Source organism: Rhinolophus sinicus, chromosome 16, assembly GCF_057876585.1.
Source record: "Rhinolophus sinicus isolate RSI-liver-muscle chromosome 16, RSI-T2T, whole genome shotgun sequence".
In the NCBI taxonomy this organism is placed as follows: domain Eukaryota; kingdom Metazoa; phylum Chordata; class Mammalia; order Chiroptera; family Rhinolophidae; genus Rhinolophus; species Rhinolophus sinicus.
The window spans coordinates 139,109,907-139,134,310 of NC_142516.1; the positions used below are offsets into that span (position 1 = coordinate 139,109,907).

Sequence of the window (24,404 nt, forward strand, 5' to 3'; positions counted from 1 at the left end):
TCAGACCAGAATTCCCATTTAAATGAGTCATTCTCAGCAGAATTCAAGGAAGCCCTATTTCAACAGACCATCGGCCCAGTCAGCGGGCTCCACTTCCGTTAGCGTAGCCCTTACCAACACTGACCTCCCGACAGCATGCCCATTACCAGCTCTGTGACCTCCTGATGGCGTGCCCATTACCAGCTGTGACCTCCTGAGAGCATACCCATTACCCGCTCAGTGACCTCCTGATGGCATACCCCATTATGAGCACTGTGACCTCTGGATGATGTGTCCATTACCAGCTCAGTGACCACCTTGCCTCACTGGTAAGAGGAAAGAGCACCTCATCCTTTCCCACCCTTCTTGACTCCAGCATCCTCGTGGAAAGGGCCAAAGTGCTGCTCTTTCATCCCCAAAAGTATGAATCATGGGAATTCGGGACTAGCCACAAGCTTTCTCAGGGCCTGGACTCCGCCGCCCCAGCCGTCAGGCTCGAGGGCCAGCGCTAGCGCTGCCCAGCTGTCCCAGGGACTGACCAAGTCACTACTGAAGTCCAACCAAGTCACAGACGAAGCCACATTTCCTACCAGCTGTTCTGTAAAGTCAAGATGACATGTCCATCCCTGTCGACCTGATACCACTGCTATGCTCTCAGCTGGTTCTACACTTGGACAGGTTAAAAGATTATTTATTTGTATGCTATGCCCTGAATATCCCATCAATACTTGTCTTCTGGGGCTGTGGTAAGGAATGAGGAATGCATGAATGAGGTCACAGATAAAAAGCACTTTATATGATAACCACAACATAATGAGCAGCCAAAAAAATCTTGACTATTATCAATTTTATTATAGTAATAATGGAAAAACACTGTTTTTATTATCAACAACCACAGAAAAACAGCAAGAATGAAATACTACTCCACACCCATTATGATGGCTATTATAAAAAAAAAAACAAGTGTTGGCAACAGTGTGTAGAAATTAAAATCCTTTTGCATTTGTGGTGGGAATACAAAGCGGTGCAGCTGCTGTGAGAACAGCTTGGTGGTTCCTCAAATTTAACATAGAATTACCACGAGCCAGCAATTCCACTCCTAGATATACGCCTAAAGGAACTGAAAGGATTCAAACACATACCTGCCCACCCATGTTCACAGTAACATTATTCAAAACAGCCAAAACATAGAAGTGACCCACATGTCCCGCCACAGATGAATGGATCGACAAGATGTGGTTGTGAAACAGAACGTATATATAGTGGTTTCCATTTCGGGGGAGCAGAACTACAACCCTTATAATTTTCTAAGTGCTGAGAAGACGGAGCAGCTTTTGTTCTACTGAGGAGACTCTGGGTGGCTCCTGGATTGGGGTCTAGTCACCAGAATGACTCAGCCATGATTAGAAGCTTGGAATTTTCAACCTTACCCCCTATTCTCAGGAAAAGGAGAGAGGCTGGAGTGTGAGTTAATGGTCAAGTATCCCTACGTGATGAAACCTCCATAGATCAAATATATGGTGATGGAAGGAGAACTGACTCTGGGTGGTGAACACACAATGGGATTTATAGACGATGTATTACAGAATTATACACCTGACATCTATGTAACTTTACTAACAATTGTCACCCCAATAAACTTTAACTAAAAAAAAAAAAAAAAAAAGAAACCTCCATAAAAACCCCAAGAGCACGGGTGCAGAAAGCTCCCAGGCCGGTGAACACCTCTCCGTGCCAGGAGGCTGGTACAGCCCCAACAACATGGGAACGGAGGCGCTTCCCTCAGGACGTCCCAGACCTCACCCCATGTGCCTCTTCATCTAGCTGTTCCTCAGTATCCTGTATTATGTAAGAAGCCAGTAAATGTTAACTAGTGTTTCCCTGAGTTCTACGAGCCATTCTAGCAAATTATCAAACCCAAGAGAGGTCATGAGAACCCCAATGTATACCCAATTGGTCAGAAGAAACCCCAATGTGGGGGGAAGGGTGTAAAGTAAAAAATCACTTCCATTGAACAACAAAAAATAAAAAAATAGGTAAGAATTCGAATACTAAGCCCATAGTCACTTACACAAGTTTAACTGGATAAAAAAACTTAGTACCTACTGAACACATCCATTTCTTTCTGTTCCTTCTCCCCTGAAGGTAAAGCATCAGTCCGTTCTGGCAACTGGCCACTTACCGCTCGGCTTGATCTCTCGCACGTAGTTGCTGGGGAACCAGCCGGTCCTGCCGTTGTGGGTGCCCTCCCACCAGCCCCCTTCCTCCACTCGAGTGACATGAATGACGTCTCCTTTCGTAAAGGAAAGCTCGTCTTCATTTGTCTGCTGGAAGTTAAACTTTGCTCTTACTACCAGTTGATTGTTGCTATTATCAGTCATGTCCTAAAACAGGGAGAGGAGAAGAAAAATTTCTTGAAGTATAGTCTACGCCATTATAAAATAATTCGATTATATTTTACTATTACAAATATAGCCTAACTGTCCCAAACAGCAGAGGAATGTTTAAATCTGAGAAATTTAAGTTTCCTCTCTCCTGAAGTGCACCTTGGCCAGCACCACCACCACCACCCGTTCCAGTTCCAGAGGAAACCCTCTCAATAGCCTGAAAGGTCTTATTCCCGCCATTGTCATGCCTACATAAACATACACACATTTCCACATGCATTCGTACGGAATTATATTGTACATACTTCTCTACAATTTACAAAAAGTCAATAAACTGTGGTCATTTTTTCAGCACTACTTAAAATTACTTTAGTCTTAACTGTGTAATATTATACTGTATGGCTATGTCGTTAATGTCTTAACCAAGTCTCTATTACTGAATTTACGACTATTTCCAATGTTTTTCTACTGCAAACCAAGGCTGCATGAAAATTATTTGCACATCTATCTTTGAACACACCTGTAAATAAGCCTGTATGTTAAATTCAGGTCAGAAAACATGGATGACACATTTTAAATTTTAATATCTATTTCTAAGTTACCCTCTAAAAAAGTTCTACAGACTTTCACCAAGCTACTTTCCCACCAATAGTATCTAAGAGTTATTTCTTCAAACATTCACCAACACTGGATACTGCCAGACATTTTTATTTTTGCCAACTGATGGGAAGAAATGGTACTTCATTTTAGTTTGGATTTTTCTCAGAGATAAGGCATAATTTGCAGATCTCTGAAATGTCAGACGAGAAAGGCAGACTGGCTAGAATTTCTTTTTACTTCCATCTGTCCCAGACTGGGTGCTGGGGAGGCTTGCACCCCAGAAACATCAACAGGAGTAAACAAAAAGACATGGAAACAAAAAAACAAGAAAAGACAAAAAGACAAGAAAAACATGCTCTCCTATCAAAGGACCAGGAAAGGGGCAGCAGACACTGACAGCGGGTAAGCCCGCTCAGCCTTCACCTGGGTGTCCATGAGGACATAGAACAGAAAATCTCGGAAAAGAAGCAGAACTTATAAAATTTACTCAAACTGACAGTGAAAGAAAATGACAAGAGCTCAAAGGACTTGGGGAAAATAACACAGATCTGAGACTAGTGTCACCAGTCTTGGAGGAGAAAGAGGGCAACAATGAAAAATGGTACAGAAATATGGTTGGAAATGTTCCAAATTTGGCAAAACACACAAACATACAGATTCAAGAAGCTGAATGAACCCCAAACAAGATAAGCCTAAAGAAATCAAAACCGAGTCACTTCATAATTAAATTTCAGAAAACTAAGGAAAAAAAAAAAAAAAAAAAATCTTCGTATTAGGACAAAAAAAGACATCTGCAGAGATGTGAGATCTTAAGAACATTATGTCCCATGCAGCCTCTCTCAAGAAGTCAGTGCAAGTTGAGCTCCTCCACAACGGGAATTACCCAAGAGCAAAATGATGATGGAGAGAAAGAGGTAGAGGAGATGGCTCTGGTCACAAGGACGAGGATGAAGGAAACCTCCGAGACGGCAGCTGACAACAGTCTCAGTGACACCAAGTGACTCAAGAAGACTTTGAGTTCCTTAGAAAGAGGAAAGTGAAAAATCTTCACACGTCTGAATATACAAGAAGAGACTCTTAGAGAAGCAAAAGAATAAGACTGCGATCTGCAAAAGGTGCACAGAAAACTCAGAGAGGCAACAATGACTAATTCCAGAAAACAAAATGCTGTTAGGAAGGCAGCACAGCACAGCACACCCTGGCTGTTGTGAGTCGGGTGGTACTAACGTTATACTAAGCACTGACCCAAGGGAAGCCATGACGGAGCTCATGAGGACGACGACCCAGGAAGCGGTTATGCGGGTACGTGGGCCCTCCTCTCCCTCTTCCACTGTGTGAAGTCCACAGTGATAACACTTCACGTTTAAAAAAGAAAACCTAGTATAATATAGGCATTTTATTTAGAGACACACAGGCATATATCTAAAGAATCAAGGGGAAAAAATGGAGGTTGTCTCTAGCGATGTTTCCCGAATAGCAAGTCTTGGAGAATTAATTGGCTGACTCTTTAAATTAGGTGCATGTATCACTGAACAAAAAGATAAAAGCACAAACACAGTGATAAGGCAGCTCTTCAAGAAGAGCTGATATAATTCCTAAAACATTTAATGCTTATTTATCTATTTAAATGTATGTTTATACATTAATATAGGTACGTATTTAATAATTCCAATACATTAAATATTTCTCTAATATAGTAAACATTTAATGCACACTTAGTATTTAATACTTAGCATATTCAATACAGAAATATCTCTTCAACATTTGGCAAGGAAACTTGGCTGACCGCTGTCACCTCAAACACGACGCTTGCTGGCACACCTGAATGGTGAGGGCAGGATAAAGCTCACCGGTCTGAGTGAAGCTCACATTTGGAAAAACGGCACATGTTGTCCTTGCCCTGGCGCAGTGAAAGCTTATCGGGCTTCCTGTGCCGTATCAGGTTCTCTCTCTCTGCAAACCACTGTCCTCACTCATTAGTTGTCTACTATGATCTTCATTACGTTCTCCTTTCTGTGACTTGGCCTGGCTCCGTGTAGAACGTGCACACAGCCACTCCTGGTGACAAATTCCCACAACAGAATACGACACGCAACAAACAAACTCGCAGAGCAGGCCCCTAAGGAGGTCACACTGCCCCTGGGGTGACCCTCCTGCCAGGGCCTCCACCTCAGCTCAGCAACCAGAGCCGACGCCTCTCTGCACACAAGTGCCGCCTGAGCCTAAGCCAAGGCCCGGTGGCATCTTGTGAGACCTTGTAAGTGGGATAAACTACATTCTCCCTACTACGCGCACTAATCCTCTACACTCAAGGCACAGGCCAGGCAAGCACCACTGACACCTTCTCTACTTCACACACAGACACTCCACAAAGGAAAGGACAGAGAGGAGCCTGAGAGGAGAGATGGAAAGAAAGGCACAGAGCACAGGCAGCCAGTCTAGATCTATTTAAAATTTCTGATTCCACAAATTTCCATTCATTCAGCACTTACTACACTGAAGGCTATACAGATTTTTACGACACTGCTTTAAGAGGGCTGTTTAGAGGGCAAGATGCCAAAGACAGGCTGAAAAGAGGGTGTGAGACGAAGAGCTGCACTCCCTCCAGTGACTCTACATCACAACGGCTGTGTAAGGAGCGCTCCGGCCACTGTCACTATTGTCACAGGAAGCTGGGAAGGATGTATTTAATCGCTATCATATTACTCTGGAATTATTTCCTTCCCTTTTTAAAAAGCTCTCCTGAAACTATACCTTGTCATCTATCTGGGCTCAACGTGACACTCCACAACAGTCTAAAACATAACAGGCTGAGCAAAAGAAGCCAGTCGTAAAATGAGTATATGCTATGGCATTCCCTTTACGTAAAATACAAAACAGGTTAAAACTCATCTTGACTATTAGAAATCAGGACAGCAGACAGAACAAAGGCCGGCAGCGCCAGTCAAGGGCTTACACAGGAACGTTCAACTTGTAAAAATTCAATGAGCTGTTTGCTTGGCACACACACTTTTCTGTATGTGTATTACACGTCAATAAATCTTAGTGATGGGAGGAAATGGAAGAGGGAAAAAGTGAGCCCCATCCCCAGTGGGGCACACATATGGTATACCTCCTCTGTACACAGTAACCTACACCCACCAGTTTGTTCTTCATGGCTCTTTCTGATTCCTACACTCAGAGCACCACCCATCAGTACCAGGCATCTGTAACTTAATCAAGTACTTGATTTTATCCGATGTTCTGAAATTATCCTAATAATCAAGAACCAGGATATCCTGTTGTGCTGCCTCCACACAAACTCGACCCTCTCCTCCATCCCTAGAAGTACCTGTATGTTATATAACCTCATTTGTAGTAGAAGAAAAGCTTGTCAAGGAGTGAAAGACTCAACTTCTACTTCAATGGTTACTATTTCCCAGTACTGTGAGCTTGTGTAAATATCTTCTCTAAGCTTCAGTTTCCTCATAATGTATTTCATCAAATAGAAGATGCCAGAAATTAGACAATGCCCCAGAGTTTTATATTCCACCAAATTATGATATGCCATCAACTGTAAGACACAGGCTACTTTCAGACATGCTAACACTTTTTTTTAAAGGTCTCAGAATTGATTAAATGTGGTATTTTGTTTATGGTACAGAGAAACTGAAAAGATTTTTTTCAGTTAATGCATTTTAGTACACTGTCTTACGTGCCTTGCAAATACACTTTGTGAACTCAGTAACCAGTGCTGGCCCTGGTCCCAGGGGACCACAGGGAGAGGAAAAGCTTTAAGAGCTCCAGTATCGTCTCCCATAAGTGAAGGATGATGGGAACAACCACCTCAAAAACATTCCCCCCGAACTCAGGAAAACTTGGGGAGCCCCATGTTGTACTTAATAGGAGTCAACAGATGAAGCAGGGACATGAGAAATCCCAGAAGCATTCAATAAAAGTTATTTAAGAACAAAAAAGGAGAGCGTCATCCTTAAATGGAAGAAAAACTATGACCCAAGTCAACAATCTGGGTCTCCCCCTCTCTAATTCAGTGATGGAGTTGCTTTCTGGGAGGTGAAAGGAACATCACAGAGCGCAGGGTCCCATAAAGAGCTCAATTAAGCACAGGATATTGGAAAGAGGGTAAGAAGAAATCACCCCAAGAAAGGAGTAATCAGAAAGCAAATGGGAAGCGCCATAGTAAAGAAGTTAAAAGTTCCATTTCAGTGCAAAGAAAACACGAGAACTATTCAAATCTGCTTCCGTCACCAGGCAGGAAATCTGTCCTCGAGTAGACAGATGATGAATTCCCAGACACAGAAGCAAGATGACGCAGACACCCAGAAGCGCCAAGGTGGGAGTCAGGCAAGACAGTCTTAAACAGAAATGCAAGCAAGTAGAGTAGCACCCTGAAAATACTAATCCTTGCTTTGGGGATGGTATCGCCTTACACAATTTCAAAGCTAGGCTCAATTTTAATGAGATCACAAAATTAATGTTCCATAAACTACAAGCTGTTTTCTTAGCTTAATTTTTTTATTATGGAAAATTTCTAACACAAAAGTACAGAATGATAGGTATACCTCCAGGTACCTATCACCCATCTTTAAACAAACATCTTGCCACTCTTGTTTCATTATAAATTATTTTTAATCCAAGAAAATTACCTCAAAGTACTATTAATAACACACACAGAAAAATCTAATAGCATTTCTTCCCCAGCATGGTAGGACAAGTCTTGCCAAGTTCATTTCACTAGCAGCTAACCGTGTCTACCAATCACAGACACAAAAATAGGTGAGATGGCTGAGGTCTTTTCATTTCTGGTGTAACTTAAAAAAATTTATCTAGCTAATGAAAAATTAACCCTATACTTACTGTGACCTCAGTAACATTCATTATCAACATTACATTTCACTTTAATTTAAATTCTACATTTGCAATCCAGTCCTCATTTACACAAAAAACAAAAAGATGAAAAGTGCCACAGGTCAATGGGTGAGACAGCAAATATTTCTTTAGCCAAAGTTTGCTTAATACACTTTGCTCATGTATTTAATAAAGCTAATTAAAAATATTTTTCAAGTGGTCTGTGTTTTTTTTTCTTAATTTGGAATCCTAACACTCCCACTACTCTATAAAATTCCTCTACCATTAAACCCTATTCCCTCATGGGGTGGCTGTGAGGGTTATTTGAGTTAGTCCAGACAAATCACCCAGAACAATGTCTGACACAGAGGAAAAAAACTCAATGCCTGTTGTACACAAAATCAGAAACGGGGTAAAGGGACTTTTCTAAGAGGAAAAACAGTCAAAAAATAAACAGCAGAGTTACTTTGAGTTCAAAAAGTTCAGGAATACGTAAAACCTACAAAGCTCCTGTAGCTTTCAGTTCTTAACACTGCTTGGTGAACTTGAATCTACTTCGTCCTACAAAATATACCTCTAACCAAAATCATTTTTATTTCTTTAGGATTACCATTAGCTTATTTAACAACATTCCCTTCCAGACAGAAAGCTGTGGTCCCCTACAAGCTTTAGAAGAATTGGCTTCTCTTCAGATTCATGTGACAAGCTCATTTATGTTTCTAACGTAAAATCACTTACTGAAATGTTGCAAGAAAGCAAAGTCACATCACTTGCTAATCAAACTAAGTGCCAATCACCGTTAGCTCCAAAGGGGGCTCAGCGTGTTTTCACAGTGACAGAGCTGCCCATCCTGGTCAGCTGATGTGATGGCCTCTTTCCACACTTCCTCCATTCAGTACCAAACTTAATCCGTCCCCAGTTTCTCATTTCCAATTTCACTGTTAATCCTACGTTCTTTTGCTCAGAGCCTGTATCCCGGCGATTTATAAGCGGATTTTTCTTCACTTTCCAAGATGACTGTTAATCTAAGTTCCTTACCTACCTCATTACTAGCCATTAGGAGGAAGTCCCTCTTTCATATACCGCATCCTGACTCAGCAAAGCATTCTAAGTAATGCTTTTATAAAGAGAAAAAACACCTTTAGGTTTCTTTAGCTTTTAGCCATTTCTTCTTTGTACAGCTACATATTTTACAAATACATATTTCTTATTCCCACAGTTCTGTACATGTGTGCACAGATGAGAAAATACTATCTATGCAAGTGACCAGGGAAATATTTTAAAGCACACACCTCTGTAAATAAACAGATTTATGAATCTTAAAATGTAACCCCCAAAATACACAAGTTTCTCAAAAGCAGTCATTAAGCATTCTATCTGGATAATTTGATGAGAAGCAAATGCCAAACCTGAGTGAAGGAGCAACGGTGTGAAGTCAAACCACCCTTTGCTCTGCAACTGTTAACAGGCACGTGTGTCGTCCCCGACGCTCCTACACACAACTCACTTCCCCGACACATTCCAACCGCAGTAACCAATTCTCTCAAACTTACCAAACTTCGATACTGGCCCTGGAACAATTTTGAAGTCCGACTGTGCGAAGGCTGGGATCCCAGGGAGTCGAAAGACTTGATCCGATGAGATGAGGGCCGAGCACACACGGAGTCACTTCCCAGCCCAATATCTGCAAAGGTCGTACACAGAGAAGAGGGAGCTGAAATGCCTGCACCCCCACTGCACACCAGACTCTAAACTGGGGCAGCCCCTGAGGGACGCACCGCAAACCCCAACAAAGCAAGCCATTTACGCAGCAAACAAAGCGCAGATTCTGTCGACTACAGAAATGACTTGCAAACATTCCCCAATCACCTTTCCAGATATTAACTGGAGACAACCACTACTTATCAGTTCTTGGCTAATATAACTTTCGAATTTGTGAAATGTTCTGTAACTGTTTTTAATAGTTTCCCTTCTTCTGGAAAAAACAGCATCTCAAATTCCAACCCTTAGCGGAGCACCTCCCAGAAATCATTCCCAATCCATCTCCACCGCACGCCCACGGCTCCAGGATCACTTCTCACGTGGGAAGCAGCAAGGATTATTTGGCAACAAAAGGAAAAGACTCTTACTTAAAACCAAAACAAATCCTCTTGTATTTTTTCAGCCTGAGACCTTTCTGAGGATTATTCCCTCAAAATGAAGGTCGCCCATGCTTTCCTCGCCTCACAAAGTTGTTGAAAGAATGAAAGGAAACAGGTATTAAAAGGCTTACTTGGTTCTCTCTCTGGAATCGCTTTGTTATTAGATGTTCCACTTAGGCCAACAAGTAAATGTTAGCACCCACTTCTCAGAAGTAATTTGACTTTTTTTAAAAATGAGGCCATGAGAAGTTTTCTGAGGAAATCGCTGTTCTGTGATGCACGTGCCTGAGATTCCCTAAGGCTACGTGGCAGCCCCGGGATGGCCCTCAGCAAACCAGCGCTATGAGGAGGCAGCTGGGTGGCCTCTAAGCACGGGACCCCCAGCCAGGACTGCAGCTCCCCCTGGACACACTAAAGGGAGTACCCCGCATCTGAAGAGCCAGGACAAAATGGGAAGAGACCACGACAAAATAAACTTAAGAGGTTTCTGATCAAAAGAGACATATCAAAGTCTAACTTTCCCCCATAAATCTGAAACTAAAATCTGTAAACAGAAAAATAAAAGTGACTTTTATGAGAACAGAAGAGCCACTAAGTCCACGCAGCTCTGCAGGACAGAACTTGTCAAGGCTCACAGGACGGGCGTAGCCTCCCTCAGAGGGATTTGCACGGGACCTTCCTTTGCCCTCCGAGGTCTGGGAGCTCACAGAGGGGCACGCGTGTCCCCACCTCCACTCCCCGTCTCCAGGAGGTGTGCCACTCGGAATGCTGTAACCTGAGTGACCCAATGCCCTCGTCACCTCCGCAAACCTGGCCCAGGAGGTGTTTACTTTAAAGGCAAATTCACTGGCAACGTCATGCCATGGTCACACCTCACAAAGTCAGTACATCTGCTAATATGAGTTTTAATCAGCATAAATTTAATAAAAATCCAGAGAAAGGTGTTTCTAGCTCCAAGACGGCCCATAAGTGTAGCTACATGAATGAGACAATTCTCCTCTGTGATACTTTCAGGTAGAAATCGCTCTGCCCACAGAAAGGAAAACACCTGATATCTACCTGGGACCTAAAGAAGAAGATTTTGTTCCAGTAAGAAATTTTTAAAAATCGCAGCAAAAGTAACAACTAAAATTTTAATGCAATGGAAGCTTATTTTCTCAATTCATAATGCTCATTTTGCTGCTAACAGAAAAGCAAAGGTTTTTGCCCTTTTATCTTCCCACCCCCTCAAGTTCAGTAAAAAACATCTTACCTGCTGTTACTTTATTTAGAGTCACTAAGGAACTGAGGACCTTGTTAAAATTCTGCCCCTGATACAAATCATTTGCATCAAATGTCTGAAAGGGAAAATTAAACAAGCAAAATTAGTAGTCTTATATTGGGTGCAGGATAAACGAAGTCCTCGCAGCAATGTAAGTCCCACACGTAGGATTTACAAACGAAATCCTAAAGATGCCGCAAACCTGAAAAAACAGGACCCGTGAGCTCAGTTTACAGCCTGGGGCTGGAAGGTCCAGAATAGCCTTATTTAGGCGTCCCTTAATCCTGGACCTGAGACCAACTCCCCACCCTCCCTCATAACCTGCGGGGGAGCCTTTCCCAGGTTAGGAAGCTGATTCTGTGAGCGCTCAGTGAATAAATGCTGAGGTGGTTTCACAATCCTTCTTAGATTAAGGCCGAGGCCGCAGGGCAGGCATACTACAGACAGATTTCCTCTCTTAGTCAGTCAATTTCAAAGCTAACAGCAGCAAAAGAGAAACGCAGACATCAGAACAGATATGAGTAAAAGAAGGGGAAGACAGGAGATACAGATTCCAGAACGAGGCCAGGTAGTTGGGGGGCGGGGGGGTGGGGTGGGGGGTGGATAAGACACCTCCACCCTCAGGGCAGAGGGCTGAGCAGAGCAGGGGTGTCTAAGCTGCATTTTCTCCCATCTCCACTGCCTAGACACTGGGGGAGAGATGGAGTGGGTCCCAGCACACGTGTGCACAAAGGAGCCGAAAAATCAAGTACATTAGCTTGCTTAGCTACCTTACAGGTAGTCTACAGTGTGTGTGTATACACACACATTAAAACACACAGATCTCATTCCCAAATACCATCTGAAGACTACATATAGCTTTTGATCACCAAACAATCCCCACAAAAAAGAAATTTTAATAGCCAAATCATCCACAACTCTATGCCAGAAAAACTATAAAAAAATTTCTTTTAAAGATGCAAATAACAGAAAGATATAATTTTAGATACCAAAACGTAAATTACGTTAACAAAGTTCAATGTTTCTCTCACTGGGACAAAAAAGAAGAAACAGGACTAGTCATCAGGAATGAGTAGCCGCAGAAGGGCCCCGACTTCCTCTCCCAGTTGTCTGCCACCTCTCCTCTCATTTAGTCAGTTCCTGCATCTCACAGGTCCTGCCAGGAACCCCACTCCTTCCTGCCTCCCAGCCCCTACCCCCTTGCCCAGTTAACTCTTACTCATCTGACTTCTCCCAGCCTTGCTTCCTTCACCAGACTGAGTTAGGTCCCCTAACCTGGCTCGGCCAGCACATCCATCACAAGGACAATTTTATGTTCCACGTGTATATGCCACCCTACACTGAAAAATCTACAAAAGCAGATTTTATAACACCCAACATCTAGCAAAATGGTCAGCACACAGCAAAAACTCAGATGTCTGTTGAATGGATAAATGCACCAATCCATCCACCCATCCACCATTTAGCTGCACTAAATGTGACGTTCACACAAAGAGAAGCCAAGAAGTGCTATTCCAAATCTGAATAACTATTGTTCTCTTCCTCAAAAATCATCTTCAGTTAATGATTTCCTGCCTTTAATTTCTGAAATAATGAGTAAAAATTGTCATGATGTATGTTTAAACATGACTGAACAAAAAAGAGAAAATCCGTAAGTTGAAAAACTTGAAGGAGGCCATCAAATCACTGAGTCAACAAAGGAGGTGAAAATACAGCTCACTTTTCTAAAAGCTGAAAGAGCAAACTAAATGGGGCCACAAGACATAAAAGATATGAATGCATCTAAGCATCCATACAGTTACTGACGCCATTTCTCATATAGCTGAAGTACAAAAAAAATAAAGCTGATTTCACAATGCCAGATCCTTCCTGTAAAAAGTGGTACCCCCTACAATAGTCTTAAAAATCACTTCATAGAGTTTCATTCATTTGTTGTGCTATTATTTAAGAAGAAATTCAAAGTCAAATGAGAGCATCATCTACGCTGACATATACACCTACAGTTTTTTAATGAGTTAAATTTTTTTTAAAGAATTAGAAATATTAATCTCACTAGGCCTCCGTTTCCTTGTATATATTAATAGAACATGCAAGTTCCCTCGCTTGTAAAATGCTGGAGTCAAGTGATCTACATGTCTTTCAGCTCTGAAGTTCTAACTCTACAACTTGGAAAAATTAAAACTGTGGCATTCTACAAAAAGAAATATACATAAAATGGCTACTAACCTTCATTGTGGCGAGGCAGCGAGTCACAAAACCCAGAAAAACAGGATGTTGAAAACTGAAGTTTCCTGTTATTCCAGAACTATATATCTTTCTTAGTTGGATACCAGGAAGCGTCTGGTTGGCTAAAACTGCCCACCAATAGGATTCAATGTGATGTCAGAACTTAAGTGAATTCACATATACCCCACACTTCTTAACAGGAAACTACACAATGAAATGAGACAAATGCTTGCCACTGAGAGGGGGGAAAAAGGCATATTCTGAGTCAATTAAAATGTTTTGACTAACGTGCTTCTCCATAGAAAGATAACAGAGTATGTCCTGAAATAGAAATCTATTCAATTAAATGCAAAACTAGGAAAATCTTAGGGTACAGAGAAAGTTTGTGCTATGAGAACAAGAAGGAAGTCTCATTAGAACTTTTACAGAAATAACTCTGCAAAATAAGTCAGCCTACATGTGAGAGCCCGGACATTTAGCACACGAAATTGTCCCGTGGGGCCCTTGGTGATAAGAGCCCTTCCAGCCTGGCCCACCTCGTGACCTCTCCACCAGCGCTCTAAAAGCAGCACACCTCACACACGGCAGGAGGGAAGGAAACAAACACCGCGGTCCCTCTTCTTCAGGCGGTATTGGGAGAGTGGTTCACAGGAGCGGCTGCACATTAGAATCTCCTGGAGCTTTAGAAAACCAACATGCTCAAGCCATGTCCCAGAGTAACTGAACTAGAATCTCTGTGGAAGGGACCCGGAATCAACATGTTAAAGCTCTCCAGGCGATCCTGTAGCCAGGTGAGAGGCACCTCCCTAGAGAGATATGCAAGGTACCCCGAATCCCCTCCCGAGGCAGGCGCACCCCTCACACTTGTCCCTTATAAGCACACTGAAGAGGGAACACTCAGTAACCCACAGATCTTAGAATATATCCAGTTGGAAAAGTGTATTACCAAAAACTCACCCTTGCTTTTATTTTTTTTTTAACTTTTTATTTTGAAATCATTTCAGGCTTACAGAAAAGCAAAAATTATACCAAAAACAAACAAACAAACAAAACAACCCATATACCTTTCACTCAGAGTCCCCAAAAGTAAATATTTAACCCCGTTTGCTTTATTATTCTGTCGGTGCGCATATATATCCCTGATTCAGGATCGAGGTCTTTGGCAGATGCACCGCAGTGCTTACTATCAGAAGGCGACTGATGACAATTTTTCCAATAACTGGGGATTTTAACCTTGGCCAATTGATTAAGGTGGTATCAGCCAGGTTTCTCTACTGTAAAGTTACTATTTTATCTTTGAAATTAGTAAATACAACTTGGGTAGACATTTTGAGGCTATGAAAAATATGCTATTTCTCATTAAAATTTCAGCCATGATATATATAACATAATACTTAATAAGAATCTGATGCTTCTTGCCTGAAACAATCATTGGAATGGTGGTAGCCAAATGGTGACTTTTCTCATTTCATCGATCATCCCAAAAGTACAGGTACTAGTTTTCTGTGAGAGGGAAGTTTCCCTTCTCTACCATTTTTTAAATCAACTTATTTATTTCATTATGGATTCATAGATTCTCATTTAATCTGAGTCACATAATCCATTATAGTTGTTATTCTTTTGAAGCTCAAATTATTCCAGATTTGGCCAGTGGGAGCTGGCTCCTGTGTTCCCATGATTCATTGAGCGCTTCCTTACTTTCAGACTCAGCAAAATTTCCCCAGATCACGTTCATATGTCCTGGCTCCAACCCTAGAATCAGTCATGTTTCTCAGTAACTGTCACCCTCACTTTTACATTTAAATGAATTAAATGTGCAGTAGAATAATCCAATATTCTCAAAAAAAATTATCTTACCAGTTTTCCACCAAAAAATTCATAATATTAAACACTTGTTTATTTTCAATATTTTACTTTTAATAAAAACAGCACTTCATAATTAAATATAACAAATACAAACCATATAGAACCCAGGGTAAGACAGGCCCAGAGTATCCAAAGTGGGACATAAAAATGCCTTCTAAGAACTCTCGAGTTGCTCCCAGGGGAAGAGAGGTAGGGCTGAGCGAAGGCAACAAGGCACGTGGTGGGAGGGAGGCCATCCCTCTGACTACAGGTAACCCTCCTGAATTTGAAGGCTGCACCCTGCTGGTTCCAGCCTTACACACCTTCCCGAAGCCCTCGGCCTCAGGTTTCTCATAAAATGGCATGAGGAACAGACAGGACACTGAGATGACGATGATGAGAGGAAGCAGCAGTGTGCAAATTCCTCACATCGAAAAGGAACGAGATTGAAAAAGACTCTGAATCTTGTACACCAAGTCTTAAGGTCTCTTGTAAAAACTGACCCATCGATAATTCCATTCTACCAAGGAAAATTTTTATTTCCTAAGCTACAAAACAAAATTACCAAGAAAAAAATAGCGTCCTCAGTAACTGTACGTGCTCAAAACCAGAGACATCTTAGAGACCATCTGGACGGGCCCACAGCACCCACAGCAGGCACTGCACGCACTGCACACGCACACTCTCTGGCGCCAGCCTCCACGGACGCTCATCAGCAAGGTGCCAGCTCCCACTCCCACAGGACACAGCCTTCCTCCTCCGAACACTACGTTTCTCACCCAGAATTCCCACCCGTGAAGCTGCCGCTTCTGACAGACCCCTGCTCCCACTCGCACCTTTCAGCACGGACAGCGTGGACTCTTCCGCCACCCCGAGGCTCGGGAGGGGAAATGCAGCCGCCAGCAGCCGGCACTCAGGCCTGCAAGGTGGTGGGCGTGGGAGCTGCTCCCACTGCTCAGAGTGGGAATCGTAGCTGACCTCACCTGAGCAGTTTTAAATACAGTGTGAACAGCGCACAATCACAAAATGCCAGCAGCGCTGTCAGCGAAGAAGGGGTGTCAGGAGACGGTTGTAGCTTTCTCTACCAACCCCTTCACCAAAAAGAAGCAGGAAATGAAACTATTTTAAAGGAAAAGAGTGTTCTAAAATTCAGGTTAATGGAAGTGTACTCCACAAGTACAATCACAGGCACAAATGTTTTACAAGAAACATGCAAGTACAGACGAGACAGAAAAAAGTAATAACTTCCTTTATAGGGGAAAAGTACTAAGTACCAAAAAGATTCCAGCCAAGAATGTATCCTTCTCCTTGAATCAAGCAAAGCAGCGCACTGCTGTCATCTTCCTAAAAGCGTCAGCACACTAGTACTTTTGTCCTCAGAGGCCTGGCTAACTCCCCTCACAGGGGCCGGGCAGGGGCTCAGGGCATCACTGCTGGTCCCGCCTACAAAACGCAAGTAGTGGCCAAGGAATATCTTCAGGGCAAAAAGACAGTAGAAGCTCTTAGGTGTGGCCTCTGCTTTTTCCTCCAGTTTCTCTCACAAGCACATACATCCTAGTCCTCTATTGGGGGAAACCCCGGAATCATATAATCCCGACAGAGGGTTGATTTCTCTTTATAAACAAAAGAGAGCACATCACTGACCCCGCTGACACTAAACCTACGAAGACTCCAGGCTGGATTTTTCCAACAAGGGCTAGTCTGGATATCATCTCATACGTGGTACAACTTGAAGAGAAACTTGAAGTAAAATTAAAAGAAGACCTACTGATGCAAGAGGGCTCTGAACACAAGAGCAGCATAGTCAAGATGAGAAAGAAAACGAGCCGACTGGACGTGGCAGTGGCTGCAGGAGCCACAGGAATCACCGGCCACACTGGGTCACTTTGCTAGAACGAGAGCTCTGTCAGAACTGAGTCCAGGACAGCGGCATAAACCAGGGCCACGCCAGGCAAAGCAGGCGGTATGGCCGCCCGAGTCTATGATTTCCCAGTGCACGCTGGGAGGAAGGCAGTGAGGGGCGACACCGAGCACGGGCCTGCCACGGGCTAAGCCGCCTGCGAGCACCGGCCCCGGGGACAGGTCACTGCAAGCCTGGGCACCATTCTCCTCACCTGGAAAGGGCAAGAAACTCCACCAGCTGACCTTTCCAGGTACCTCTGACACGGTGTGCTGTTTACAAAACAACTGCCGATTTCGAGCAAAGGGGAACCAGGGTCGAGACGCCGCAGAAGAGAAAATGAGGGGGAGCGAAGGTGGGGGGGGGTTCGGGGCTGGCCTTCCTGACGTGCTTGTGTAAAGGCTAAAGGAGGGGAAACAGAACAGTGATTTACAGCTCCATGGAAGGTTAGGCACCCTCTGTACTAGCGCTGCATCCCCTAGGACCAGCTTCCAGAGAGAAGAGGCCCCAGATGGCTGGGCAAGGGACAAAAGAGCGGCGACTGGGCCTGGCGTGACAAGGAGACCAGCTGGCTCACAGCAGCGCTCTCCCAGAGGACACTTCTGAAGGTCTGGGAGGACCCCCTTCCTAGCGGGCCAGGGCCTGCCCTCAGAAGAGGCCGGGGGCTGCGAGAGCCCCAGTTCAGGGCACTGTGCTGGATGCTGCCACCACAGGAAGTTTCAACCTTGGCCTTGAGAAGGAAAGACAGCACCTGCCGTAAGACTTCAGAAAGGCTTTCTCAAAGGCGACAACTGCTGTGGTCTTAGCAGATGTACAGACACTCAGCTGTAGACAAAGGGCAGAGAGAAATGTGCACCGTCTGTATCAGAAGGACACCGGCTGGCCCTAAAAGGCTCTGTACCCCGCCCTGTGTCCCTCCCCCATCTGTCCAGCGCAGGCCGAGTAAACAGCTCCTCAGAGCACCCCACCACCCTGACCACTAACGTCCCATAAAATACTGTCAGTGACACATCACTGAAAGGGCTAAAACTGATTGTCAGACTTGGCAATCTGGCCCAGACTCAACTTCCCAGCCTTAATTTTTACTAGCCCTTTAAAAAATCCTACTATATTCCAATATATTCCTTATTTATATTACATTTGCTATCAAGTTTAGTTCCTAAATTAGCGCCTGAAATAAGGAGGGCTCCCCTGTACACAAGGAAGGTGGAGCTCTGTCACACACATTGACCAACAATCACCAGTGCCCAGCTGGCAGGGCAACGCTGGCAAGGTGACCCATGTGCACACGTGAAAGCTTCCAAATGTGTAAACCTCTAGCCAGGCAGAGGATGTCTGTGGCTTAGCAGAAAGAGCCACCATGGCTTTAAAGAAAGCCTTAACCAATGGAATATGGCTGTAAAATAAAGAGGTCTCAAAGGCACAAGTTGTAAGAGCTGACGCTCATCCAATCTAGAATTTTCACATTCATTCGTCACTATTTTCCAACTTCCTTGTCTAACTCAAGATCACTGCAGCTGGCTGTTTCCTGCTGTCTTCCATTCCCGCCCCACCCCCGGGGCCCCCACTGCCACGCCGTTCAGTGGGCTCCGGAGGAGATGTGAGTGCCCATGACCCACACCAGCTCGGGCGGGATGACACGTGCAGGCTGCATGCAGACGCTTCAGGAGCCCTGCAGGGTTTCAGCCCAGCTCCCTGCTCTCTTCCTTTAAATGATCAGCACGCCGTATTGTGTTCACAAGAGGGGACTCATCAGTGCAGCCCACCGCAGGGAAGGGGGCCACGGTCCTGCCTTTAAGTGGGAGGAGGATCCGAAAACGTGAGGACAGGGCTTGAAACCCACCAGCGTGGCCACCCACTCTGCAAGTCCCACCTTCACACGCCTTGCTTTTCTCTTCAAAGTGAGTTGCACACCTTGTATGTGGATACATCAGATAGCATGGCCGTTCAGCAGAGCACCGCCACACCTGACGGAGTGGAACAGGGCTCCCCAGGGAACCTGAGGTCGCCTGAACCTCAGTGAGCCCTGGACGGCCCCACCCCACCCTGCATCCCGGAGTCGGCCTCACCTTGTCTTCGAAATTCAGACAGCATGGGACATCGGGAGTGTATCCTCCATATGTCACATGAGAAAAACAGAAAAGCAAACTTGACATCACAAAATAGGTGGTGTTATACCTCACATAACGCAGATCTGTTAGCCAGGAATCTTCCAACGGCAAGCAAGTGAAACCAAACTCAAGCTGGCGTAAACAAACACAAATTATTGGTTCGCATAACTAACAAGTCAGGAACAGCAAGAGCCACATGCACAGAAATGGAAAGCTGAAGGCCCTCTTCACTGCTGTCTTCAGTGTGGGCTGCAATTGCAGGGCTGTTCTTCCATAAGGCAACTCCTGTGCCCGCGGCCCTAGCAGCTGCACCCACCTGACTCCAGCCACGCGGCCACTGAGGCAGAGCAGCAAGGAAAGCTGTGCAGCCCCCGGTGATAAGGCAGCAACCCGCACACACGTGGGACGCCCAGCGTGAGGGCAAGGCAGCCAGCACGGCACCACGACCAAGCAGACGCAGACCAGTGGGATGGGTCCAGGATGACACAGCAGCCACGAGTGTTACCACAGCTGCTTTCTCACTCAGCCTCCCCACAATTACACCAACAATCACAGGAACACAGACAGCACCAACCTCAGTGGACTCCGAGCCACCTGGCCATACTGATGCCCAGGTAGAGGACTCCCACCTAAACGGTGTCACTGGCTGATAACACCCCGAGATACACCCTAGAAGAAAATACCAAGGAATGTGGAGGAAAGTCTTCTTCCCACCATCTCTACACTAATGGAAAGACCCCCTGCAACATAAGGCCAACTAAGCACTTTCTCAACTCCTGAAGCTTGAATATTCCAAACGCAACGAGCCAGGTCAGCTCTTCCAATGAGTTTATAGGACGCTATTTTTGACACAAGAAATTGTCCCTTTTGGCACAGTTCTAGAGTGTGGTTCGTGAAGTTTAAAAATATAATTTTGTTCTATCACATTGTCAAATGGAATTTGTGATTTTAGAACAAGATGAGTAAAAATAAATCTTAAGTAAGTTGTGCTATTTAAGTTTAATGCATATGGTCCATATTGTTGGGGATGCGTGAAAAAGAGATCCAGCAGTAAATTTTCACCTTCTTGGCTTGTGTAGATTTTGTACTTAATTCCACCTACTCTCACACCCCAGGAATAAAATTAAAGTTTGATGATGGAGTCTACCAATGTATGTAGCACTTTCACCCAACATGCCCCCAAGTTTTTTCAGTTTAAAATGAGAAATCATATTCAATTTTGTGTATCAACACCCAAAACACAAGGACAAGGATCACATACAAACCAGAAATACCGGCCAAACATCTTAGGCAGTTTCCAAGAAGGGCTGGGGGAGAAGGGAAGACAAAGTCCTGAGAAGAGGCAAGACAACTGAGCAATGAAAGCGTTGGTACGTCTTCGTCGCACAGAAATCGCCAGGGAGGCTGAAGCACAGGCAGCAGGAAGAGGAGGGATGGAGCATCAGCCAAGAACGAGGCCCTGGGTGCTGGAAACTTCACGCCAATCAATCTCTTTTACAAACAGGTGTGGAGAGGAGCGGCAGACTGGCTAAGGGTTTCAGACCTGAGAAACAACATGGCGTTGGGCTCTCTGGATTTTCTTTTTGCTTCAAATGCCCCAGACAATGTGCTAGAGCAGGGGTGTCCAAACTTTTTTCAGCGTTTTTTACCAAGGGCCATATGCGGTAAAATACACAAACAGCCGGGCCACTCACTCGAGGTGAAGTACGTATTGCCTCACCTGGTTTATTTAAGTAAACTAAATATATTTTTGGAATTTGCTGTGGGCCAATTAACAATGGATTGCAGGCCACAGTTTGGACACCTCTGTGCTAGAGAAACCTGCAGCCCAGACACTCCAAAGGATGCAGACAAAAACAGCCCTGAGAAAAGCTTGCTCTCTGGCCAGAGCACCAGGAAAGGGGCAGCCCAACACACAGGAAACGTCTAGACAACAGCACCACAGGAATCGGGGCCCACCCTCCCCATTAAGAAAATGCCCCTCCCGCCACCCTGCCCACTATGCCCAGTGGAGTCACACCGAGCTCCTCATCTTTCATACAGGAGTCAAGTTCAAAATGATCAATCAAGTAATACAGGTTTCTGACATAGTATTTAATTTATAAAAGTAACTACTGAAAAATTAAGAATCACCAAACAATGCAATTAGTTAAAATTAGGATATAGAGGGGTTGGCAGGGAGGTGGAAGGCAGGGCAAGTGTACTAAATCCTTTCCTTTCATGGGGATCTAAATGACGGAAGCCACAATGGAACGCAGAGAAGGAAGAGGATTAGAAGAGAATTTTATAGGTAAAAATCCAAAGGGCTTTGTCGCGATTAGCATGAGAAAGTACAAGTACTTTATAAACTATTCAATGCTATGCAAATATAACTTTCACCATATGGAATGAAAAGTTCAAAAGAAGTTTGAGTGACCAGAAAAGTCAGGACAGCAGACGATGCTTGACGAGAGACTTGAGGGTAGGTGCTGCCAGAACATCCAGATGTTCAGTCACTTTCAGGCAGAAAAAAAAACAAGCTTATGGGCAAATATTTTCATTCAGAACATCTTTGTTTAAAAAAAACACCAAAAAAAAAAACAACAACAAAAACAAGAGCCAATACTTCTATCTAAACGCCATAAAATGCTATAGCTCTGCTTGCCCGTCTCTGTGTCATTTCTGGTTTCTAGGACATGTACCTTGTGTACTTATTTCAGTAAGTACCATCTAATAAAGCCTGCTATCACGACCACAATGACACAATGCGACCACAGTGTGACTGCCGGCATGCTGCCTCTGCAGGCCTCTCTACCATTTACCGGTCTTAGTTCTACCTTGTAGGGCTATACCAGTGGTACCTCGGGTTTCGAACGTAATCCGTTCTGGAAGACCGCTGGAGTTCTGAAACGCTAGAGAACAGCCGACAGCTAGGCCTCAGGATCTTGCACTCAGCGGAAACCATGTGACATGTTCGACTTCTGAGGCATGTTCGTGTTCAAAAACCGAAGCATTTACTTCTGGGTGTACGGCGTTCGTAAACCGAAATGTTCGTCAACGGAGACGTTCGAAAACCGAGGTACTACTGTACTTGAGACCCAAGTTCTATTAACTTAAAAAAAAAAAAAAAACGCTTTCTAAAATGTTTGGGCAGCTGTCTAGACTAAGCATTCCCCTTCCAAGCCTGTTGCAATAATCGCCAAGACACAACCACTGTACGCCACCATCCCCTTGTTTCAGCTGATCTTTCCTTTTAATTTCAGAAGTGCTGGAATCTCCATAAACCTGGATTCAAACACCAACTGCCTCTCACACATGCTGGCTGTCGGGCGCATTTCCGGACCCCTCGCCATCCCCGTTCCTGCGCATTGCCCGGGGCTGTTCTGGTACCGGCGGCACGGAGTGTGCTGACATGAGGCACTTCCCGGCATGACCCCGGGGAACACAGAAGATCACTTGTGCAGAATTCTTGCCTAAAATGTTTAAGCCAAATCAGAGCCTGTCCAGACTGTGGGACACGCTGCACGATAATAACCCTACATTCTACAAAACGTCACAGTCATAAATGATAAAGGTGGAAAACTGCTCTGGAAATGGCGGAGACTAACAAGACATGACAAGCCAAAAGCAATGCATAGCCCTTCTCTGGAGTCTACATTTAAAAGAAAAAATAAATAAAAGCTACAACGGTCACTTGGAGACCACTGGGCAAGTGTGAACACAGGCTGTATCTGAGATGGTATTACTAGAACACAAAAGGTCTTGGTTAAGTAGGAGAACGTTCTCATGTTAAATGGACACGCTGAGTATTCAGAGGCAAGCAGCATGAGGTCTGCCACACAGCTTAAATGGCTGGCGAAATAAAACTGTGTTAAAACACTCCGCGAGAACAAAGGGGCCAAAGTGTCTATACCACAATCTAAGTGAAGGCACAGGGGATTTACACTAGTTTTCCAACCTTCGTTAAAGTTTTTCAAAATAAAGAAGGGCAGGGGGCATATTATGAGGCTCTCTCTCTAGCAGCCCCTCACCACGCCAGCCTCTCTTTTAAGTAGAAAATGAAAGCGTTGCCCCCCCATCATCCACAGACCTTTCTGATAAACAAGGACTCGGGTGAACAGTCCTGACTGGCCCCACGCCACTTCTTTAAGACATCACTAGTTGCCACACGGCTCTCCCTCAGATGCCCATCAGAGCTGGACTGGCCTGGTTTTGCAGTGAGAAGGCTGGAGTCAAGTGTGCTTCCCTCTCTGCCCCTCCTACAATGGGCAGGATTCTGGGCTCTTGAAGCCTGAGATCGTCACGTGGTTCCCTCTCGCAGCCAGAGCTCTCCTGAGGACACCACACCCTAATTTTCATGACCTAGCTAAGTCAGCATTAAACATCAAACTAATGAAATCAGAAACTCTCCGAAGGGGACCCTGGAATCAGTATTTCACAAGCGCCACACTCTGCAACCCAAGAGGATAATAATACCTGTTCTATCCTGTGAGTCTGCCCTGAAGAACAAGGGCACACACTCCACTGGCATCAGAGTCAAGTGGGAAATATTCATAGTCACAGGAAGTAATATCGTATCACTTCTCAAGGAACAGCTAGCTTCTCTAAGCAATCAGAAAAAACACCCAATACAGAGCAATATAAATTAGGTCAGATATACATATAATGACTAGAAAGTTATTTTTTAAAATATACTAACTGCAGATTTCACATCTAAATACAATCTGAATGGCCTTGGGTTTTGTTTTGCTTTGTAGTTATTCACAGGAACCTGTCCTCACAGGTTCCTAGAACTTAAAGGAACTCCTCAGGGATACAAACTGCTTCAGAACAAGTACCCCTCAAGAAAAAGGGAAAAGGAAATTCCCCTTCCTATAAGACCAACTGGGATTTTCTTGTATTTGTTTTTAAATGAAAATGAAAAAGTAATGACTAAAAGATAAAGAAGCCTGTTATACCAGACTTTAAAAAGGTGAGAAATAGGAAGAGAGGAAATGAGATCAAAAGGCAAAACACTGACTGACTAGAATTTTCTATGGACAGAGACATAAGGCAGTCATGCTACATCAGGATTCTCAAGACCACACATGCACGTGAGTTCCAGATTCACCCTGCTCCTTCTCATCA

General features: G+C 44.2%; 1 protein-coding gene across 12 annotated transcripts in view; it reads right to left on the reverse strand.

The window, feature by feature from the left end:
• Positions 1 to 24,404, reverse strand: part of ARHGEF7 (Rho guanine nucleotide exchange factor 7) — a 125,159-nt gene that overhangs the window by 66,467 nt on the left and 34,288 nt on the right. For 6 of the 12 annotated variants that reach the window (XM_019746558.3, XM_019746559.3, XM_019746564.3 and 3 more), the window contains 3 exons: positions 11,208 to 11,292; positions 9,368 to 9,498; positions 2,162 to 2,363 (listed from right to left, as the gene is read on the reverse strand). In XM_019746558.3, the coding sequence (XP_019602117.1) occupies positions 2,162 to 2,363; positions 9,368 to 9,498; positions 11,208 to 11,292 (418 nt within the window). Of the gene's footprint in view, positions 1 to 2,161; positions 2,364 to 9,367; positions 9,499 to 11,207; positions 11,293 to 13,442; positions 13,508 to 24,404 lie in introns of those variants that run through there. The other 6 variants (XM_074329527.2, XM_074329529.2, XM_074329524.2 and 3 more) reach the window with 4 other exon arrangements.